Source organism: Mirounga leonina, unplaced genomic scaffold, assembly GCF_011800145.1.
Source record: "Mirounga leonina isolate KUSES-001 unplaced genomic scaffold, KU_Mleo_1.0 Mir_174, whole genome shotgun sequence".
In the NCBI taxonomy this organism is placed as follows: Eukaryota; Metazoa; Chordata; class Mammalia; order Carnivora; family Phocidae; genus Mirounga; species Mirounga leonina.
The window spans coordinates 79,441,231-79,463,160 of record NW_023270451.1 but is presented as its reverse complement, the minus strand read 5'-3'; the positions used below and the strand labels follow the sequence as shown (position 1 = coordinate 79,463,160).

Genomic DNA, 21,930 nt, shown 5'->3' with positions numbered 1-21,930 from the left:
CTTTATTATTTGTTGATATCATCTCATAAAATAAGATGGGTAGTATTCTCACTATTGCTATTCTATGGAAGAATTTGGGCTAGGTTGGAATTATCTGGTCCTTGACTATTTCCTCAAATCACCAGCAAAACCCCAGGTTGTGGAGTTTACTTTATCAAAAGGTATTAAAATTGTTGGTTCAATTACTTTAAGGATTATAGGACTATTTAGGTTTTCTTATGAGTCAATTTTCATGAATTTATTTTCTAAGATATTTAACTGTTATATATATATATAATCAAACTTAATAGAATAAAATAGTTCATAATATTCTCTCATTATGTTTAGTTTCATCATCTATTATTATGACCTGTTTTTATTATTAATGTGTGTAAATATACTTTCTCATTTTGTTTTGACTAATTTTGCCAGAATTTGGACTACTTTATTAGCTCTTTCATATACTTACACCCATACACACACATACATGAAACTTAGCTTTTTTTTTCATTAATTGTTATTTGTTTTATTAGTTCTTCTTTAATTTTTTGTTATTTTCTAAGCTTTTAAGGTATATGCTTAGCTCATATGTTTAGCACATTAAGCTCTTAAATTTGTGACACTGCTTTTTAGCTATATCTCTCAAGTTTTGATACAAATATTTTGCTATCATGTAGCTGTAAGTATCTATAATTTTCATTATGATTTCTTATTTAAGCCATGCATTTTTTTAGAACAGTGTATTTTAATTTCCAGTTACTCACATGAGGTTTCTTTTATTATCTTGCAGTAAATGTTACCTAATTCATAATATAGTCAGAGAATGTATGATATCAATTCCTTTGGATTTATTGAACCTAGCTTTATGATCTAGCACATGATCAGTTTCATTTGTGCGCTTGATGATAATGTATAGTGTCTAATTATATTAACAAGTGTGGTAATTATACAATCCAGATCTGCCATATCCTTACCAGTTTTTTATCTGTTTGAATTGTCGATTACAAAACAAAAAGTATGTTACCATCTCTCACTATGATGGTAGATTTTGAAATTTCTCATTGTAGATCTGTATATTTTTACTTTATATATTTTGAGGCTCTGTTATTAGTGAATTGGAGTAAATTGAAAATTTTAATATAATGTAAGGATTCAATATTATGGCTACCTATTAATGCTTTTTGGCTTAAATTCTTAATTTGTTCACCTATCAAATCAAGGTTTCTTTGACTAATGTTTACCCTGATTGGTGTTTACCTCCGAGAAAGATTTATCTTTCTTTCATCCTTTGACTTTAAATCTTTCTAAAACTATGTTTTAGGTCATATATAGGTCATAAACTTATCGGTATTTTTTAAATGCTGGTTTTAAAATTATTGTTTGAGAGGTGCCTGGGTGGTTCAGTTGGTTGGGCATCTGACTCTTGATTTTGGCTCAGGTCATGATCTCGGAGTCATGAGATTGAGCCTGGTATCAGGCTCCATGCTCAGTGGAGATTCTGTTTGAGAGTCTCTCCCTCTCCCTTGGCCCCTCTCCTCCCCAAATAAATAAATCTTTAAAAATAAGTAAATAAAAAAAATAAAATTATTGTTTGACAATTTATAACTTACCACTGAATAATTTATTCCAGTTATATATATTGTGATTAGTAGTGCAAATAGATTTCTATCTCTCTCTCTCTTTTTTTTTTTGCTTATTATTTTTTGTGCTTTATCTGTCTCTTTCATTCCCCTCCCCTCTTTTACTCCTTCATTCCCCATTTTTCTGCTCCTCTTATTTCGAAGTTATATGTTGTAATGTGTTAGGTTGAATGTTTTAGGAATACTCTAGTTGTATAACACATTAAATCATAACATTTATTAGGGTATAATTGAGAAAATTTGCATATATATAAAATGTACAATGTGATGTTTAGATATATGTGTACATTGTGAAATGATTACCACATCAAGCTAATTAATATATTGATCACCTCACATAGTTAACCTTTTGTGTGTGTGTGTGTGTGTGTGAACAATTGAGATCTATTCTCTTAGCAAATTTCAAGTATGTAATACAGTATTATTAACTATAGTCCTTGTGCTATACATTAGATCTCCAGAACTTATTTACCTTACATACCTGAAATTTTGCAACCTTTGATCTATATATCTCCCCATTTCTCCCACCTCCCAGCACATGCTACTTTCTGCTTCTGAGTTTGACTATTTTAAATTCTACATATAAATGAGATCACACAGTATTTGTCTTTGAATTATTTTGAAACTTAGCATAATGCCATCAAAGTTCATCCATGTTGTCACAAATGGCCAGGTTTTCTTCTTTTTATGACTTTTTTATTACTTTTCTTCTATTTATTTATGACTAAATAAATTCCATTGAATATACATACAACAATTTATTTATCCATTCATTCATTGGATAACCACTTAAGTCATTTGCCGTATCTTGACTACTGTGAATAATACTGCAATGAACATAGGAGTGCAAATATCACTTCCAGATATTGATTTCATTTCCTTTGAATATATACCCAGAAATTGGGTTCCTGGGTTCTAATGACTTTACCAATGTACATTCACACCAACAGGGTGCAAATGTTTCCTTTTCCCCATATCCTCACCAACACTTGTTATCTTTTTGATAGTAGTCCTTCTAACAGGTGTGAGGTGATATGTCATGGTTTAGATTTGTATTTCCCTGATGATTAGTGGATTTGAGTACTTTTTCATATACCTATTGGCCATTTGTATGTCTTCTTTTGAGAAATGTCCACTTAGGTCCTTTGCTCATTTTTTAATTGGATTATTTATTTTCTTGCTAGTGGAGTTGTTTGAATTCCTTATATATTTTTTGTATTAACCCCTTATTGGGGACATATGGTTTACAAATATTTTCTCCCATTCCATAGGTTGTCCCTTCACTCTGTTGATTGTTTCTTTTGCTATGCAGATGCTTTTTAGTTTGAAGTAGTCCTATTTGTTTACTTTTGCTCTTGTTGCCTGTGTTTTGGGGGTTATATCCAAATATTTATTGCCCAGACCAATGTCAAGAAGTTTTTTCCCTATATTTTCTTCTAGTAGCTTTACAATTTCAGGTCTTAACATTTAAATCTTAATTACATTTTGAGTTGATTTTCATATACGGTATTTTTCCACATGTGGATATCCAGTTATTCCAACACCATTTATTGAAGAGTCTATCCTTTCCCCATTGTGTGTTCTTTGTACCTTTGTTGACAGTGAGTTGAATGTAAATGTGTGGGTTTATTTCTGGGCTCTCTATTTTTTCCCATTGCAAGTACCATAGTATTTTGATTACTGTAGCTTTGTAGTATAGTTTGCAATCGGGCATTTGTAATGCCTCAAATTTTATTCTTCTAGCTGAAGACTGCCTTGGCAATTTGAGTTCTTTTGTGGTTCATATGAATTTTAGAATTGGTTTTTTTTTCCAGTTTTGTAAAAAATGCCGTTGGAATTTTGTAGATTTTGTACTCAAATCCACTAATCATCAGGGAAATACAAATCTAAATCTGTAGATAATTTTGGTTAGTATTGACATTTTAACATTATTGATTCTTCCAATCTATGAACATGGAATATCTTTTCATTTATTTGTGTCTTCAATTTCTTTCTTCAATGTTTTATAAGTGTCGTCTTTTACCTCCTTGGTTAAATTGGTTCCTAAGTATTTTATTGTTTTTAATGCTATTGTAAATGGGATTATTTTCTTAATTTCCTTTTCAGATACTTCCTGGTTAGTTTATAAAAACACAACTAATTTTTGTATGTTGATTATGTATCCTGCAACCATACTGAATATACTGAATTTGTTTATTAGTTCTAACAGTTTTTTGATGGAGTCCTTATGGTTTTCTATATATGAGTTTTACAATACTGAAATTCTCCAGCCTTGCTTCTATAATTTTTTAACATATTGACTCAGTTATTTTAAAGTCAATCCCTAAGAATGCAAATGTCCAAACCACATGTGAGTCTGTTTCTATTATTTGTTGTTTCTTCTGAGTTCTTGGCAATGTAATCTGATTTTTAGCCTCCCCCTAAACCATAAAGTTATGGTTGATGTTATTGTTTTTCAAAGAGGATTTTGGGGGTGGGGATGAGCAATGATAAAGCACCAGAAGAGTACTTTCATGCCATTAAAGGTTAGTTTTAAGCTTTCTTAAAATTGGTGCATTTTAAGTTTTTCCTTTACCCAAGACCATAATCCTGACTCCAAAGATGTCATTCTTTTGATATGCCATGGATCCTCTCATGTCTCAACTGAAAGAGTGTGTTGATTAAGAGTGTATTGTTTTTGTGGGACTTGACCTCCACTGCTTTATTCCCAGAATAGTACAGCTACTGAAATAACTGTCATCTGTTTGACATTTTAGCTGCTATTTTCAACAAGCTTTGGTGGATTTTTTTGGAGGAGGTGGTCCCTTCCTGTGTGTGCATAGTTTAAGAGTCAGCCAGTGACAAATTAAGGGGAATTTGTATACAGATTTTTTATATTCACTCTCAGAGATAGCTTCTTGTCTGAAATTTTGCCCTCTGAGTTCAGTTGGTTTGAGAATCTTGAATCAGTAAGACTGACACTTTCTGCTTGGCCTCACTTTTTCTGCATTGTGAACTTGAAAATCCCCAGTGGATGTAGAGCTCATGTCCTGTGTATTTCTTCCCTTGGGATTATAGCTTCTCAAATTCTCCTTGTGTTGTTTGCTCTTCCAAGTCTTCCATTGTTTCCTAGATTTTGTCCAACTTTTATTGCTGTGAATTTTCAGTGGAAGGGTTGTTCTAAATAAGGTATTCTCTCAGTGCCAGATTTAGAAGTCTCTTACCATTTTGTCTTACATTTCAGATAATTTATCTCAGATTATTTTATTTCTTCTTGAGATACATCCTTTAGAATTTCCTTAAAGAACTTTTGAAAATAAATTCTCAAATTTATCTGAAGATAACATCTTTAAGACACTTGTAATAGAAGATAGTGCCAGGGCAGAACTAGGGGTAAGAAAGAAGGGAGGGTAGTATCCAGTTTTAGATTATTATGGATGGTGCTGCCTTGAACATTATGGTACATGTCTTTTGGTGACATATATATACATTTCTCTTGGGTATATACCTAAGAGTGGTATTACTGAATAGTGGTATTACTGAATAGTCCATATATATATATAATATATATATATATTAGGTTATGTTTGTAACATTTTAAAAATACAAAATGCTAAAGAAAGGTGCCTGGGTGGTTCCATTGGTTAAGTGACTGCCTTTGGCTCAGGTCAAGATCCTGGAGTCTCAGGGTCGAGTGCCACATCAGACTCCTTGCTCAGCAGGGAGTCTGCTTCTCCCTCTGACTCTCGCCCCTCTCATGCTCTCTCTCTCTCTCATTCTCTCTCTCTCAAATAAATAAATAAAATCTTTTTTAAAAAAAGTTTAGGGGCACCTGGGTGGCTCAGTCGTTAAGCGTCTGCCTTCGGCTCAGGTCATGATCCCTGGGATCGAGCCCCGCATCGGGCTCTCTGCTCGGTGGGAGGCCTGCTTCTCCCTCTCCCACTCCCCCTGCTTGTGTTCCCTCTCTCGCTGTGTCTCTCTCTGTCAAATAAATAAATAAAATCTTAAAAAAAAAAGTTTAAAAAAATAAAAATAAATGTCTAAAGAAAAAAATTACTTGTCAACCCTCTCCACTTCCTGAGGTAGCCAAATATGTCCTTATTTTTCCTGCTTAAATAAACATAAACACATACTAGGAGCATTACAAATTTTTTGCTGAAAATATATATTGAAAGCATTCCTCAAGGTATGACTTGAGCTTATCCTTTTTCAGAACTGCATAATATTTTATAGTATGGGTTTTTAATAAATTGTTCATTCATTCCAATTTAGCTGAGTATTTACTGAATGTAATATTTCAAAAGTTATTTCATTACATTCAGGATTTCATGGCAGTCTCAAGGTAGAAACCGGAAAGAAAAACAGAAACTCTAGAAGGATATAGGATTTAAAACGGAGCAAGTGATGTGAAGTCTGAAACAGAGGGAGAGATTAGAACTAGCTGAAATTTTAGCAGATATAGGAAGAAAACAAAAGGTTTATGGGAGAAGATTAAAAGAAAAGAATATGAAGATGAGAAAACTTACAACATAGGAAAGCTGTGATTTGATTCACTGTTAAGCTACTCTTTGTCTTGTTGAGGAGTGTGCTAAGATTGCCTTCCTCACCCCACAGTCATGTATCTTGTCCATCCATCCATCAAGCAGACATTACCAAGCACCTGTTTGTGGGCCACATGAAGTGGAGAATCTAAAGAAGAACAAAACACAGTTCTTGACTTATGTTTACTCTAGTTTGGGGAGTGGTAATGAAACCCCAAAGTGATACAGGATGTAGGAATCTATCTCCTTTACCACTGAAACCACATTCCTGTCAAAGGTCCAGCCTGGACACTGTTTTGTGGTAGGGGAGAAAGCTTTTTACTGGTCACTTCCTGAGAACAGTTTGATCAGGGACACCTTCTCCTTAGGCACGCAGAGAATAGGGGCCAGTGCAGTGATGGGTGAAGGGTGAGGAAACAGCAGAATGTACAGATGCCACACAAATCTTTCAGGCCTTTGGGACCAGCCATAAAAGGGAACAAGCTGGTTTTTGGCCCAGCTTCTAAATTTGAGCTCACCAAGCTAGATGAGCAGACATGGATTCAAGGCGGGACCATATAGTCAGGTTATGGCTCAAAAGTCAAGTGTTATATCCTGCTCTTACTGACTAAAATGAGATAGGACTAGGGACAAAGTTCAAGAATCCCCCACACAGGGAAAAATCATATTTATGGCTGTGTCACTACCAGCTATTTGAGCAAGGATATTTTATCTGTTTTAGTTCATTAAATTTATCAATTTTTATCACAAAATAATATATATTTCTACCAAAATGTTAACGAGGTGTATGAAGAAAACATACTTAAAAGTAATCTACTGTTAACTGTCTGAAGTAACTGATTCTAATTGTTTGATGTATGTTTTCCATATAATTTGTGTTTATATAAGCATATATAAATATTTAAAAAGTTTTTCCTACAAAAATGCAAGCTCTATTTTTAATACCATGTTAAACGTTCATTAAAAATATTAATATAGATACAGCCTAACTCCTGGCACATATATGTATATTTAACTCTTCCTTGTAAATAGTTATGTATCGTTTTATATACAAATCTATATTTATCAACCCCTCCCTTGGTAAAGTCTTACGGATTTGTTTTTTAACCAATCGCCCTGTCGCACTCGGAGCCGTGCCGGGACTCCATCCAGGATTTGGGGCTGCATCGTCTCAACACAAAGCAGGGCCTCTGAGGTCTGGGGGCGGCCAGCCAGGCTCCGCCCCCCCGCCGCAGCCGCCAATCAGCTCCCGGGTGGTACCCCCCCCCTCGCCCTCTGCACTGCAGGCCATCTCCCCGCTGCACGCCTCCCGCCGCCACCTCCGCCAATTACCGAATCTGCAGGCTGACTGCCCTGTCTCCTTGTCACGTCTCTGCAGATCAGTCCCTTACCCCTCCGGTTAGCCCGGTGTGAAAATTGCTGGATAACGGGTGAGTATCGTCCAAAGATGGTTCTGGAACCGGAGCAGGCCCCGGCGCACCGACCAAGCTCGCGCGGCTGGGGTGGGAGAAGGAGCGACCCGGCCAGAGTCCGGGGGAGCGCCGGGGAGGGGGCGCCTGCGGGGCTGCGAAGGTAGTCAGGGTCTGGGCCTGAGACCGCTTGGGCCTGGAGGCAGATGTCTTCAAAGGGGACTCCCTGCGGTCTCTCCATCTCTGTGTCTGGTTCTGCTTTTTTCTACCACTCTGGCTCTTATTTCTTTCGTGCTTCATTCTTCTCCAGGAATTTCCGCCCTATTACAACACTTCTCATGATGAAATGTTTCGAAGCTGCAGATACGTACAGAAAATAATATAACAGAATTATCAGATGCGGACATTTTATTACCTTTGCTTCAGCGCACTTGCTCTCCCCGCCCCCCACCCCGTGGATGTGGATGTGTGTCTCCCCCCTCCCCGCGTGTGTGTATATGTGTGTGTGTCTCCTCCTTTCTAAGAAACAAAACCTGACAGTTAAAATCTTTTCCCCATGAAATCTCACGTCCATCCTCAGATGTAAGTTAGGGTCTATCCTTCTCACGTATATTTTTGTCCTTTTATTATTTATTTTTATGTAAACAATATGTGCGTTTTTGTTTTGCATTTTAAATTTTTCCATGCAACTCAGTACTTGGGGGGTTTGCCTTGCGGTGCTATTAGTCTTGTCATTTCAGACTGGAAAGGGACTTAGCAAGCAAGTCTCCAGCCCTCCTTGTTTATTAGCTCAGAAACTTGAGCCCTGTCGGGGATAAAGGACGTGCTCACTGTCGCTCAGGTGGTCCTCCACTGGGCAGGATCCTGAATTGAGGTTTTCTTGATTTCTGTTCCTGGCGTTCCTTCTGTGTTTTATGCCACTGAGCTCACCTACCCATATCCCTTATTGGCTATTAATTATATGATTCAATTTGGGGAAAGATTTAAAGAAGAAAGGAAAGAGGAAAAGGAGGTTGAAGGGGACTCGGGAAAGGAAATATGACTTGGATTTGGACCAAAACTCTAGTCAGTATATTAAAAGGTATGCATTTTCCTGGAACATGAAGTATTGAATCTTAGGGCAGCCTGAATATTTATTTTATTTAACAGGCACTGGTACAGTCTTACTGCATGCCAGTCATTGATCTAAGAACTTTACAAGTATTCACTCACTTAATTTCAGCCTTACAATAAATCTGTAATATAGGTACTAATTTTATCATTCCTATTGTACAAGTAAAACTGAGGTCAGCCTGTAGATTGTAGCACTGAGATCTGAATCCGGGACATCTGGTGACAGTCTTGAGTTTTTAACTGCATTTCACATGCTAGAACTAGCTCCTGAGGACGGTGAAGTCACTGGACAAAGTAGAACTCACAGTTCACAGCAGGGAGGACAGCTGTCAACTGGTGATCAGAAAAGACTTCAAGAAAGAAATAGGAACTGAAATGTACATAGAAAGGTAGACTCTAGCTACCTATTGTCCGTTTGAAATATAATATATTCATAACTTACAAAAGAAACATAGATAATGCAAACAATGCAGAGCTATATAAAAGTTGCCCTGCGCTCTTCCTCAGGTCAAACAATATTAACAGGTAGAGATGTAGTCTTCCCTTCTCCCATCATAGTACAAATACGTAAAGGGCTATTTTTTTTAATTATAAAAATGAAAGCACAGCTAACAGTTTTGTACAATTTTTATCCCCCCTCCGCAGTATGTCAAGTACATCCCCCCAACCAAATGGAGATCTAAGACCTTCCTAAGAATTGAATAATATCGCACCGAAGGTGTCCTATCATTTATTCAGCCTTTCCCTTAGTAACGAATAGTCAGAGCAGTTTATGTCTCTAATAGAACGGCCGTCCACTCTGCCAGGATGGGGGCCACCGCAATGCCGAGCCAGCAGGGCCGGCGACACAAAGAAGCGCTGTCCCCTGCCAAGCGCCGCCCCTCGGGCTCGCTCTCGCGCCCGGGAGGAAGTGGGGAGGAGGAGACTCTTCGGGAACCCCTCCTCCCCCCCCATCCCGGCTGCGCCTCCTCCCCGCTACCAGCTCGCTCGCCCGCCCGCCGCGGCGCTGCCTGCAGGGAAGCCCCTTCCCCGCCGCACCGTGCGTCCCCTCTGCACCCAGCCCTGCCCCCGTCCGGCTGCCGCCGCGACCCGGTGAGTGGCCCCCTGCCGAAGCCCCGCAGGCGGGAGAAGGGGCGGCTGGCGAGGAACTCGGCCTGGCTCTGGGGAGGGCGGTGCCGGAGGCCGAGGGGGCCCGAGGGGGCCCGAGGGGGCGCGGGCGGACCTGCGGAATCTGCGGGACCTGCGGGACCTGCGGGACCTGCGGGACCTGCGGGAGGGCCCCCGGATCTGGGACAGGTCCCTCGCTGATTGTGTCCTAGCCTCTGTTGCTGATTTTTCTCTGCTCTGGGCTCCGCGTCGCCGCTGCCGCATTGCTGCCCCTCTCCGGGTTCTGACATCTGATGTTTGTGTTTGCGTGCTTTGTGTGGTCGAGATACGCACAGGCCCGACGGGAGAACAGCATCTCCTCCGCAGCTTCGTCGGATGAGAATGCCCCAGACCAGGGACGAGGCAGGGCTTGCCCAGGGTCACACAGGTGGCTGGTGACAGAGCATCACTTCTGTCCTACTGTCCTTTGATCTTTGCAAACACCGGCTCTGGGACTGAGTTCCCTTACCCACTCTCACTAGCCCCCGGGGGACCGGTGTCTGTGTGTGTGGGTGTGTGTGTGGGGGGGGAGTTTAAGTGCAAGAGGCGCCAGTGGTCTGTGTACCCCTACCTCACGCAAACCGTGCCAACAGGTCTGGAGCATTCCCTGCCAGGCAGAGCTTTTCTGCTCAGCTCCCTTCCTTCCCCCTATTGCCCTCTCCCCCGCCCCCCAGCCCCTCTCCATTCCGCCTCGGACGTCACCAACAAGCTCTTCGCGGACTGGCTCTGGGCCTGTGTACAAGTCTGGCTGGGGTGAGGGCCTGGGGAGGAACCGAGAGGATTCCGCACCAGAACTCAGTACGGACAGCCCCTCAAATTTAAGAACGACCTGTGTCCCCCGTTGTCTGTTTCACAGAACGCTGTGCTCTGGGAGGCAGGCTGGTCAACACCCCCGGGCTTGTGCTCCCTGCGATGCTGTTCTCTTGGGAGTTTCCTCGTCAGAGAAATGAGCAAATATGAGTGAGAGAAAGAGAGCCCCTGGGGGACTCAGGAATTGAGAAGGGAGTGTAGTAAGATAGGAATAGGGGAATAGAAAAGCAGCATTTTAAATCGTGCTTACTTTTTTGGGAATGGGGGAAGTATTAGAGAGGACAAGAAGGCCTTTAAAAATAATGGTAATGGTCTGTTTTTTAAGCTGGGTAGTAGGTATATAGGAATCTGTTTAAATTTTAAAGTTAACGTTCTAATACATGTATTTCATATCCTTTTTAAATATATTAAACCATTTTTCAATGAAAAATAAATAAAATTGATCTGGGAATATGTAGGACAGAATACAAAAGAAGGGTGAACCCACCCCAATTCTAGCTTAGTAGAAGTTGATGGACATTGGACAGGGTATTGGATGTATAAGGAAAAAGAAACAAGGGGTTCATGGAAGAAAATGGCAGGAAGAAGAGAAGACCCATAGGACTGAATGTCTGTGCTATTAATCATTTGCCAAGGCCAGGGGAGCTGTTTGCTGAAGAAGTGATCTCGGTCTGCCCTTGACACCATCCATCACTCCCGTTATCCACCCACGGAGCACCTCTTCATTCTCCTGGAGAATCCAAAGAACCCACATAGCCCTGATCTCAGACACTTACCCTACTTGGATCTGGAATCAAACTATAATGCAGGATGTGGTGCAGTATCCAAGACAGGCCTGCTACCCTCCTTCCCTTCCAAATACATCTCTTAAAGGGAAGCCCCATTTAGGTTGCATGGGGCCTCTGTGGTAGGGGTAGGGGACTCGTAAAGCTCTCTGCCTGAGTTACAGGTTGAGCCTGCTTTAGAGGTGCCTGGGGTTCCAGCAAGCTGAAAGAGGGCCGAGTTGGCCCAGAGGAGAGAAAGCAGAAGCCACAGAAGGAGAACCAAGGATGAAGAACTTAGGGAGAGAAATAAAAGGGATTCCCCCACCCTGCCCCCACCCAGCCTGTGTCCCTCTGTAGTCCCCAAGCTAGGAGAGCATAAACAGGCATAAACAGGAAGCTTTCGGTTTAAAAGTCAGGTGTTGGAGTCATGGATATAGCTGGTTAAAGTGGGAACAGAACCAGCTGCAAAATTCAAAGAACCTCATAGAGGAGGGAATCAGATTTTTTTAGTAGGTAAATGCTCAGCCGATTGGGAGATGAAAAAATACATTTTAGGTGAGATATGATCAGGTAAGCAATCCAGTAATATATATACCCAAGCATTTAATGTGTGTTTACTTGCTTGTTTGAAGTTATATTACCTGTGTTACTTTTAACTGTAACAGTAATACATACAATTCAAAGGATGAAGACTTGTATAGGGAGAAAGAATACTGTTCACCTCTTCCCTCCCTAATGCAGTTAATGTTGGCATGTTAAAATGTGGCCCCCATAGATTTTTCTCTTGTATAGAAAATCCTGGTCCTTAACCAGGCTTATATATTTCTGGTACTTAAGAATGTGGACTCAGTACAAGATTCCCTGGGTTTGAATCCTGGATCCACCACTCACACTTGTGTGACTTGAGCAAGTAACACATTCTCTGGCCATCACATTTTTTGTTTTATTTGTTGTTGCCTACCTATAAAATGGATAGTGATCGTACATACCTCACAGGTTTGTTGTCAGGATTAAATACTTTATGAAAGAAACATAATAATGCTTGGAACCTGGAAAGCAGTGTGTTGTGATTACTCCCACTAAAATTACTAGTACTACTGTTATTATCTTCATCCCTACAAAAATGGGTTTGTGTGCTATATATTACAGTGATTTGAGGTTTCCACTTAAAGTATATCTAGGGTTTTCTACATATGCAAAACAGATTTAACTCATTCTTTGTAATAGCGACATGATATTCTATAATATAGATTATCATCCTTTATCCAAACACTCTCCCTCTCAGACGTTGGCTTGCCACACACACAGCATGGGTATCAGGCTGAGGCTCTATCCCAGTCCCACTCGTGGTGCAGGACAGGGGAAACTGGCCGATCAGAGGGGAGCCTGAGTGTTCCCTACCAAACCCCAGCAGGTAAGAGGAGGCAACTCCACAGGAAAAGCCCTCTTCGTTCTGGTCCCCTACTTTTCAAATCTCCAGGCCACCTGCCCATCCCTTTGTCACTTCTCCATAGACTGTTCTCCCATGAACTAGCTTAAAATACAGCTAGGGAGACAAAAACGTGAGTTCTCTGCTCTGAGTGTTTCTGGAGTACCAGCCCTGGCGGTGACCAGGGCCCAGAGAGAAGGGGTCTGATGGGCAGCTCTTTAGGGGGTGTGCATCCGTGGCTGGCTGGGGGCCATGGCCCAGGGTCTTATGTTGTAATACCAGGCTGTGAGGTGGGGTAGCATGCAGAAATGGGATAGGTGTGGCTTTGGGTTAGAGAGCTGCATCCACAGAAGTCATAGATGGTTCTGGAAAACATTCCCTGTCATTTATCTCTCTCCATTTCTAGGTTTGCATTTATCTATCTCCATTTGTAGTTCTGTATGGCAGTGAGCATCCTTGTACATATTATATCTTTAATACTGCTGCTCTTGTTTCTGTAAGAAAGGTCATCAGAAAAGGGATTGCTGGTCTGAGGATAGGCTCACCTCTGAAATGGAGCTGCCACCGTCAGATTGCTCTCAGCTTCTCAGCCCTTCCAGCACATTGTGGTCATGTCCTCCTAGCCTTTTGGACATTGGGCATTATTATCTGCCTTCATCTTCTTCACCTTCTCCTCCTTTGCCTTCTTCCTTTTTGACAATCTTGTGGGCAACATCATGCATTCTATTTTCAATTGCCTTGACTAGTGAGATTGAGAGTATTTGCATAGACTACTTGGCCATTTAAATTTCCTCTTCTGTGAATATCTTCTCTTAGAAGGGTAGGATTTCAACAGATAGAAAGAGGTGGGAGAGGGAACAGGAAGGGAAAAGAATGGAAAGAGACTCTAAAATGAAAGCAGGGCATGTCCAGGGATGCCAAGTGTTCTGGAAGCTGCAGAGAGGTTAGGTGGCTGGAAACTGTAAGGAGCAGCCAGCCCTGGAGACCTCAAACCCCAGGATGAAGGTGTCAGATTTAACCCTGTGGGAAAAAGCAAAGCTCTGGGAGGGGGTTCTCTTCTGGGAAATAATGCTATCAGTGGCTTTTAGAAGAACAGACCCTGGTGACTCAGAAACTGGGTCAGTTTAGTCGAGGAATGAATTACTGAGCATCTGAACTAGGTTCCTGGCACTATGGTTGGAAACCTTGAACGATGACATTGACAGGACTGTGACCAGCTGGATAGCAGACAGGAGGGAGAAGGGGCACAACTGTGACTCTTTGCGGTTTGCTGTCCTGGCTATTTGTGGACACCAGGAAGAGCAGGGAAAGGACAAGCTCTTGTGAACCAGCTGCCTGCTGATTCTAGCATCTCAAAGATTCTCTGAGGTAAATGTCACCCTCCTTAGCAGCTAGGGACATTGAGCCCATGTAATGTGCCTAAGAGGAGCTAGTTTTGAGGGAAAAGACTAAATTTAAGACTTCTTAATTTTAGAGACCCCTGCAGATGGTAGAGTGTGCTCTTTCAGGAGGATCTTGAGTTTATTTGTTACCTCAGAACCAGGGCCTTTTCATCTGTGCCTGCGGAAGGCACAGTGCCTGTGCCCGGGACTTTCTCAGGGGCCCGTGGAAACACTTGAGAACTAAATGTAATAATAATTAATATTAGTGTTAGCATTGGCTCCAAAATGTGAAAACTATAAAATCAGAATCATTAAATGCTTAGTTCAGTTTTTATAAAATCTGACATTAGGTTTGGTTTTTGTTCACTTTCTAAGAATTCTCTATGGGGCGCCTGGGTAGCTCTTGATTTTGGCCCTAGGTCATGATCTCATGGGTCATGGGATCGAACCCCACATTAGGCTTCACACTCAGCTGGGAGTCTGCTTGAGGATTCTCTCCCTCTACCCCTCCCCCACTCGCTCACTCAGTCTCTCTAAAATAAATAAATCTTTTTAAAAAATAACAATTCTCTCTTATGCACATTTGCAAGTTAAATAGCTTACTCTTAACCAAATAATTATAAGTAAACATACATATAAATAAACGCATATACATATATATATAATAAGTAACTGAAAGACACCTAACTTGTTATTTCCTTTAATCCTTGGGACAACCTTATATGCTAGACACTCTCGTCCCTACTTAATGAATGAGGAAGTCAAGTCTGAGATGTGTCGCCCCATCTCACAGTTAGTAAGCAAACAGAGCTAAGATTCAGGTCCAGATAGCCTAACTCCAGGGCCTGAGCTTGTAACTGCTTTGCCATATTACCTTGAGAGTGAGCAAATTCTCTGACAGGGGAAACAGAAGGATGTTAAGGACCAAAGATAAAAACATAAGGAACATCTGCATTTTCAGAAGAGGTGAGGGAAGGATAGAAAGTGAATGGGTCAGCAGGTTGAAGATGATGAGGTTGGCTCTGGCCATAACATTACCTGCGGTGAGAGCCTCAGGGACCAGGGGAGCAGCATTGGCTGGTGCCACCGAGTGGGCAGTGAGAATGCCAACCCCTGGATGTCCTGATTATGAAAACACAGCTGCTCTTGGGGCAACTGCTTCAGTAAAGTGTATATAGTGGAGGTCAGACGTCAAGCATCCTAAGCAGGGAGCTCATGGTGAAGAAGCAGAGGGTTTGTGTGAGTACGCATCCACAGACATACACACCTTTCTCCACTGTGTCCAGGTACAAGTAAGAATCTGCCATAGTTCCTGGTTGTCTGGGACCTGGATTCAAGCCACAGAGGACTTATGCTTTCCACTTCCCCAGCCTATGACTGCGACCAAAGAAGCTTCTCTGAGGACCCAGACTTTCCAGACTGAAATTCTGGGATCCCCAAGCTGGGATTAATAAGATCAGTGTGGGAGCTGAGTGGGGCAGGGGGGAGCATGCGGCACCACTGGATTAGTTTTCTGGTGGCTGTTGTACCACATCACCACAAACTGGGTGACCTAAAACAGCAGAAATATGTTCTCTCACAGGCCTGGGGGCAAAGAAGTTTGAAGTCCAGGTGTTAGCAAGGTGATTCTTTCTGGAAGTTCTGAAGGAAAATCTGTCCTATGCCTCTTCCAGAGCTTCTGGTGCTCACCAGCAACCTCTAGCCTCCCTTGGCGTATAGATGCATCGCTCCAGTTTCTCTTAGCATTCTCCCCTGTGTGTCTGTGTCTGCATCCAGATGTTTCTTAAAAGACACCAGTCATTAAATTAGGGCTTGCTCAAATCCAGCATGACCTCATCTTAACTTGACTGTACTGCAAGGACCCTGTTTCCAAATAAGGTCACATTCACAGGTACTGGGAGTTAGGACTTACAGATAACTCTTTGGGGGCACTATTCTGCCCACATTCTCCACTTCGAAGGTTTGCTTCCTTCTGCAATGGAAAAGTGTCCAGCTCTTTTGGTTTGGCCACAAGAATTTAGGAGGACTGGGAAGGGTGTGATGGGGTCTCCTGGGTTGGATACCTTGACACCCCTGGTGAGTCCCTGAGTCAATTCAGTCTGTCTCATCTGCGTCGTGGGAAGAACTGTCCCTGCTAGGGGAGGAGTGAACTGTTTGGCTCCTTTATTTATTTGTTTATCTATTCTTCGTCAAACTGAGTCTTTGCTTTCCTCTTTACAGAAGTCAATCCAGCCATGGCGACTCCCTCTGCTGCCTTTGAGGCCCTTATGAATGGAGTGACAAGCTGGGATGTCCCCGAAGATGCCATCCCATGTGAACTGCTTCTAATTGGAGAGGCCTCCTTCCCAGTGATGGTGAATGACATGGGCCAGGTCCTCATTGCTGCCTCCTCCTATGGCCGAGGCCGCCTGGTGGTGGTGTCCCATGAGGACTACTTGGTAGAAGCCCAGCTCGCTCCCTTTCTCCTCAATGCAGTAGGTTGGCTCTGTTCTTCCCCAGGGGCTCCCATTGGTGTACACCCATCCCTGGGACCCCTGGCCAAAATCCTTGAGGGTTCTGGGGTGGAGGCGAAGATTGAGCCAGAAGTGAAAGACTCCCTGGGGGTTTACTGCATTGATGCCTACAATGAAACCATGACGGAAAAGTTGGTCAAGTTTATGAAACGTGGAGGGGGTTTGCTCATTGGAGGCCAGGCCTGGGACTGGGCTAACCAGGGCGATGATGAAAGGGTGCTTTTCACGTTCCCTGGCAACCTCGTGACCAGTGTGGCCGGCGTATACTTCACCGACAACAAAGGGGACACAAGTTTCTTCAAAGTCTCCAAGAAGATGCCCAAGATTCCAGTCTTAGTTAGGTGAGTGCCTTACCCCAGTGGGGATTTGGTCCCATGTTAAAAAAGACACGGTTCTTGTCTTTCGGTTGCTCCCAGGCTAACAGAAGAGACCTTGGCACTTAGGCATAGATTCACCCTAAATCAAGCAGATTTACCCTCTATCAAACAGATCACCCTAAACCAATCAAGGTCCCCATTGCTACTGCCTCCCCAGACCAGACCACTTAGCTCTTTGAGCAGAGAAAACTTCTTAGTGACCATTATTTCCCTGGTGTCTAGCTAAATGTGAGGAAACGGAAAACAGACATGAGGGACCCCATAAGACAAAGTCTAAAGAGCTGTGGGGAAGGCTTTGAAATGTCCAGCCAGATGGGACTGGGATGGAAGTAAGAACTAGACGATTCAGAAGGTGAGCTAGAAGAAAAGATAGCATGAGTTGTTTGTGCTAAATCTAGGAGTTAGGGGAGGATTTTATGTCTGCAGGCAAAACACCTGATGTTGAAGAACGAGGGGGGCAGGCGATGGGTACAGAGACAGGCTACATGGAAGTTCTTTAAGAGCACTGCCCAGTCTGTTCTGTTCACACTGTGCTCCAACATCTCATATAGTGCTGAACGTAGAGCAGGTTAGTAGGTGCTCAGGAAACATTTGTTGGCTGGTGATTGGATGGGTGAATGGGGGAGATTAGAGGCTGGAGTAGTCCCAGGAGTATAAGAAGCGTACCAGGCCACACCCGGTTGTACATTAAAACTCGAAGCATCTTTGGAGCAGAGAGCACTGGGATCTCTGACTGGCAGGAGCAGAGTAAAGTAGGATTGGGTGAGGAAGGCATACGAGGGTTAGTGCGGACACATAGGGCATGGGCCATGGCCTCTTCTTGGCATGGAACATTTGAAACAAAACCCCACATGTGCCATGAGGAAAGACACAGTCGTTCTGAGGCATAATGACTGACCAAATTGATCAGATTTTCAGCTTACCAATGATTTTCATCCTAAGGAATAGGGAGGTAAGACTTGACCATAATTCTGTTTCTAAACAACCTAATCCCCCTTACTTGCCTTCACAGATGTTTTTCTCTACCAAAACCGTACCTCTTTTTTCTTTGGCTTGCCTACTCATCTCTCATCATCAATGATTCTCAGCTTGTGGGGTTGAGGGGGTTCGGCTGTACGTGTGTGTGTACTGATATATGTGTATGCGCACATGTAAAATCAACTTGAAGATTAATGCTTGAGAAACAAATCAGAGTTAATAAGGGAAGTATGCAGACTCTGTTGTGGAGATTGTGGGTTATCAGTGTTGGTTATTTACTAGGTAAGACTGTGTCACAATGCTTGCTTTTGCAGGTAGGTATAGCATAGCTTTGCTCATATGTTAGGTGGGTCATTTTTTAACTTGTGGATGGATTGAAGATGACAGTAGTGATTTTCCTGAGCTGACTGGCTGACAGAAGTATGGAGGAGAAAGTAAAAGGCACAAGAGGGTGTGTGGGGGGGGGTATGAGAGAGAGAGAGAGAGAGAAAGAAAGATGTGAAATACTGATTAAATGCATGGGTTGAGATTAGTATGGGTTGAGATTTGGTAGAGAAAAACAAAAAACCCTCTCCTCCTCACCCCATAGTTTACTTAATATTCACTCTCACAGGGGCGCCTGGGTGGCTCAGTCGGTTAAGTGTCTGCCTTTGGCTCAGGTCATGATCCCAGGGTCCGGGGATCCAGCCCTGCACCAGCTCCTTGCTCAGCGGGGAGCCTGCTTCTCCCTCTCCCTCTGCCCTTCCCCCTAGCTTGTGCTCTCTCTTTCTGTCTCTCTCAAATGAATAAATAAAATCTTAAAAAAAAAAAATTCACTTTCACGTAGCCAATGCCGAAAGGTAGACATTAAGTGATCTTCTCCCACCTGATGTTGTGGTGGTTGCCAAACGGTATATCAAAATCCATTAATTATAAACCTAAATCAAGTGAATTTTATTTTATGTGAATTAGGCCTTAATAAACCTTTAATATGTCTTTTTTTTAAAGATTTTTTTAATTTATTTTTTAGAGAGAGAGAGAGCATGAGAGGGGGGAAGGGCAGAAGGAGAAGCAGATTCCCCGATGTGGGACTCGATCCCAGGACTCCAGGATCATGACCTGAGCCGAAGGCAGTTGCTTAACCAACTGAGCCACCCAGGCGCCCCTAATATGTCTTTTAATAGGACTTTAAAAAAGAATCAGATATAATCAGATTCATGTACAAGGATATGCAATTCAGCATTATTTGTAATAGGGAAGAGTAGTATGGCTAAATAAATTATAGATTTACCAACCATTAAAACTATGTTTCCAAGAATAATTAAGGGCATGGAGAAAATCTTTTAGGGGGTATTATTAAATGAAATAAAGTAGGATACTAACCTGTTTTTCATTATGTTCCCACTTTTGTTCAAAAAATATAGCTATGTGTAGAAAATATTATAGAAGGAAAAGGTCAAAATATCAGTAATGGGTAGAACTCTGGGTCATGAAATAATGGTAGATGATTTTTACTTTTTAACTTTTATTTTCCAAACTTTCTACCAAATTTTATTAATAAGGTATATATTTCATTACCTCACTTCACATGTAAGAACATTAAAAGACAAGAAAAATAATTCACAAGTCACATTAAAGACCTTCCACATCTGTCAATGCATAAAAACTTTTATGACATAAACAGAAAACCAAATTTAACTCTCCAAATGATTCACTTACCTTTTTAACGTCTCTGATACACATATAAATATTTCTATGTGTGTATGTATTGCCAATTGCCAGTACATTGGAATTATGAATCTTCTTCATGGGATACTCTTTTAAGCCACTTTTTCAATATTCTTCAATAGCTCCTATATTTTTAAATGTTCACTTTAAAAAGTAATAGGTCATAAACCTACAACACAACTCATCCATAATTTTACATAGTTATCATCTTAGTATACATACTATTTTGAATTCCACTCATAAATATTTTTCATTCTATATAATCTTCAAAGTTATATTTGATTCACTTCATGAGAATGCCTCATTTATTTAATCATTTGCCTGCTGTTGAGCATTTGGATCTTTCTCCACTCTTGTTGTGATTGGTAGTACTATACAGAATATCTGCAAAATGTTTTAGAAACATTAGACAATGCAAGACACCAGGATGCTTCTATTAGAATTCAAGAAGGAAGATTATTTCCATCACATGCTCAGCAAAGTTCAGATTGAAAACCCCTATGGATTTAGTTACTCAAAGGATTTATTTATTTTTAAGCCCTCATTTAAACATGGGAATGTGAATTAAGATAACTTTAATCTTATTACTTGCATATTTCTTACTAAATTCTAAGTAAGATCTTGGGATCCTCTCGCCCTTCTAAGAGTAAACTGTGGCAGGTCTTATCAAGATGAATCAAATTTTTGTCAGAGGACATCTACTTTATGATCAGAAAAACAAATCCCTAAGCAATAAAACCAGATGATCTACTTTTAACCTGGTGAGAATACCCACAGGTGTCAGGACATGAGCCTCCTAGTCACTGCCCTCCCTTCCTGCCTGGAAAGCATCATCATCTGCATTTAGAATGCTAGTCTCCGGGTGCCTGGGTGGCTCAGTCGTTAAGCGTCTGCCTTCGGCTCAGGTCATGATCCCAGGGTCCTGGGATCGAGCCCCACGTCGGGCTCCCTGCTCGGCGGGAAGCCTGCTTCTCCCTCTCCCACTCTCTCTGCTTGTGTTCCCTCTCTCGCTGTCTCTCTCTGTGTCAAATAAATAAATAAAATCTTAAAAAAAAAAAAAGAATGCTAGTCTCCATGCCCTCTGTAAGACCAAGCCACTTGTAGTCTGTTCCCTGAGCAATTTCTCCTCTTATCATCTTCATCCTCAGTGTCTCTACTGTGCCTCTAGTTCTGAGGCCAGTGGTGATGTACTTTACGTGCAGAAGGAGACTCACCTTCTATTAAGTATTTCATTTGACAAAACACTGTGTCCATTGTCATAAACTACTCACAGTCTCACTGCAGGACTCAGGATTCATATAACCTGGAAAAGGCCCAGATTTTAGAGAAGGAAGACTTCAGTAAGTTCCCAAGCTCTGTCTGGTGCACGCTCTATAACCTGGTGTCATAGTCACCCTCTCAAGCCTCGTCTCTGAAGTGGGATTAATAATAGCTGCCTTTCAGGATGGTTGTGAGGATTCAGTGAATTAAGAAACACGCTCAAATACCTAAAACACTTTAATTATTTTCACATCCAGCCTCCACACTATGGTATATGAGTATGATGTCATGAATATTATTCCCAACCAGTGAAACTTACCTAGCATCCATCATTATGGTGCCTTACTCCAGATCATGTATGTTGTCCCAGTTGTATGAAGTATTGGCATTTTAACTCATGTTTTTACCTACTTCCTCCACCAAACTGAGACAGCATCATCATGATCAACTGCCACATTTTATAAATTTAACATTTATACATTTAATAAAACAGGTACTAGAGATTGAACTGGCTCCACCAATAAGAGATGTGATGCAGATAAAATGCATCATTAGATGATCAATCTTAGGGAGGTTTTAGGAGAATCAACCAGAATAGTTTGCCTAGTTCCTCTTTGGGATAGAAGTCCCTTGTCTCATTTTTATCCAAACCTCAGGCTTCTATTAAAGAGTTCCAACTCTGTTGTTCATTCATCCATTTATATAGCCAGCATTTATGGATTATATTCTATATCCCAGGCATTATTTCTTATGCCAAGAAAATGATTTCCAAAGACCTGAGAATTAAAAGCACATAAACATCTCCAGTAACAAGACCTGGAAGGAATTAGAAAAACCGAACAACTGTTGTAGGAAGGGGCTGTGATATTGAGTTTCACTGGAACCCCGGGATCTTACTGCCAG

At 41.6% G+C, this 21,930-nt stretch overlaps 1 protein-coding gene across 4 annotated transcripts in view; it reads left to right on the top strand.

Moving 5' to 3' along the window:
- TCAF1 (TRPM8 channel associated factor 1) overlaps nt 1–21,930 on the top strand; it is a 48,787-nt gene that overhangs the window by 4,217 nt on the left and 22,640 nt on the right. The window contains exons 1-2 of one of the 4 annotated variants that reach the window (XM_035021309.1): nt 7,420–7,569; nt 16,413–17,046. In XM_035021309.1, the coding sequence (XP_034877200.1) occupies nt 16,427–17,046 (620 nt within the window). In that variant the 5' untranslated portion in view covers nt 7,420–7,569; nt 16,413–16,426. Of the gene's footprint in view, nt 1–7,419; nt 7,570–9,634; nt 9,754–16,412; nt 17,047–21,930 lie in introns of those variants that run through there. The other 3 variants (XM_035021311.1, XM_035021308.1, XM_035021310.1) reach the window with 3 other exon arrangements.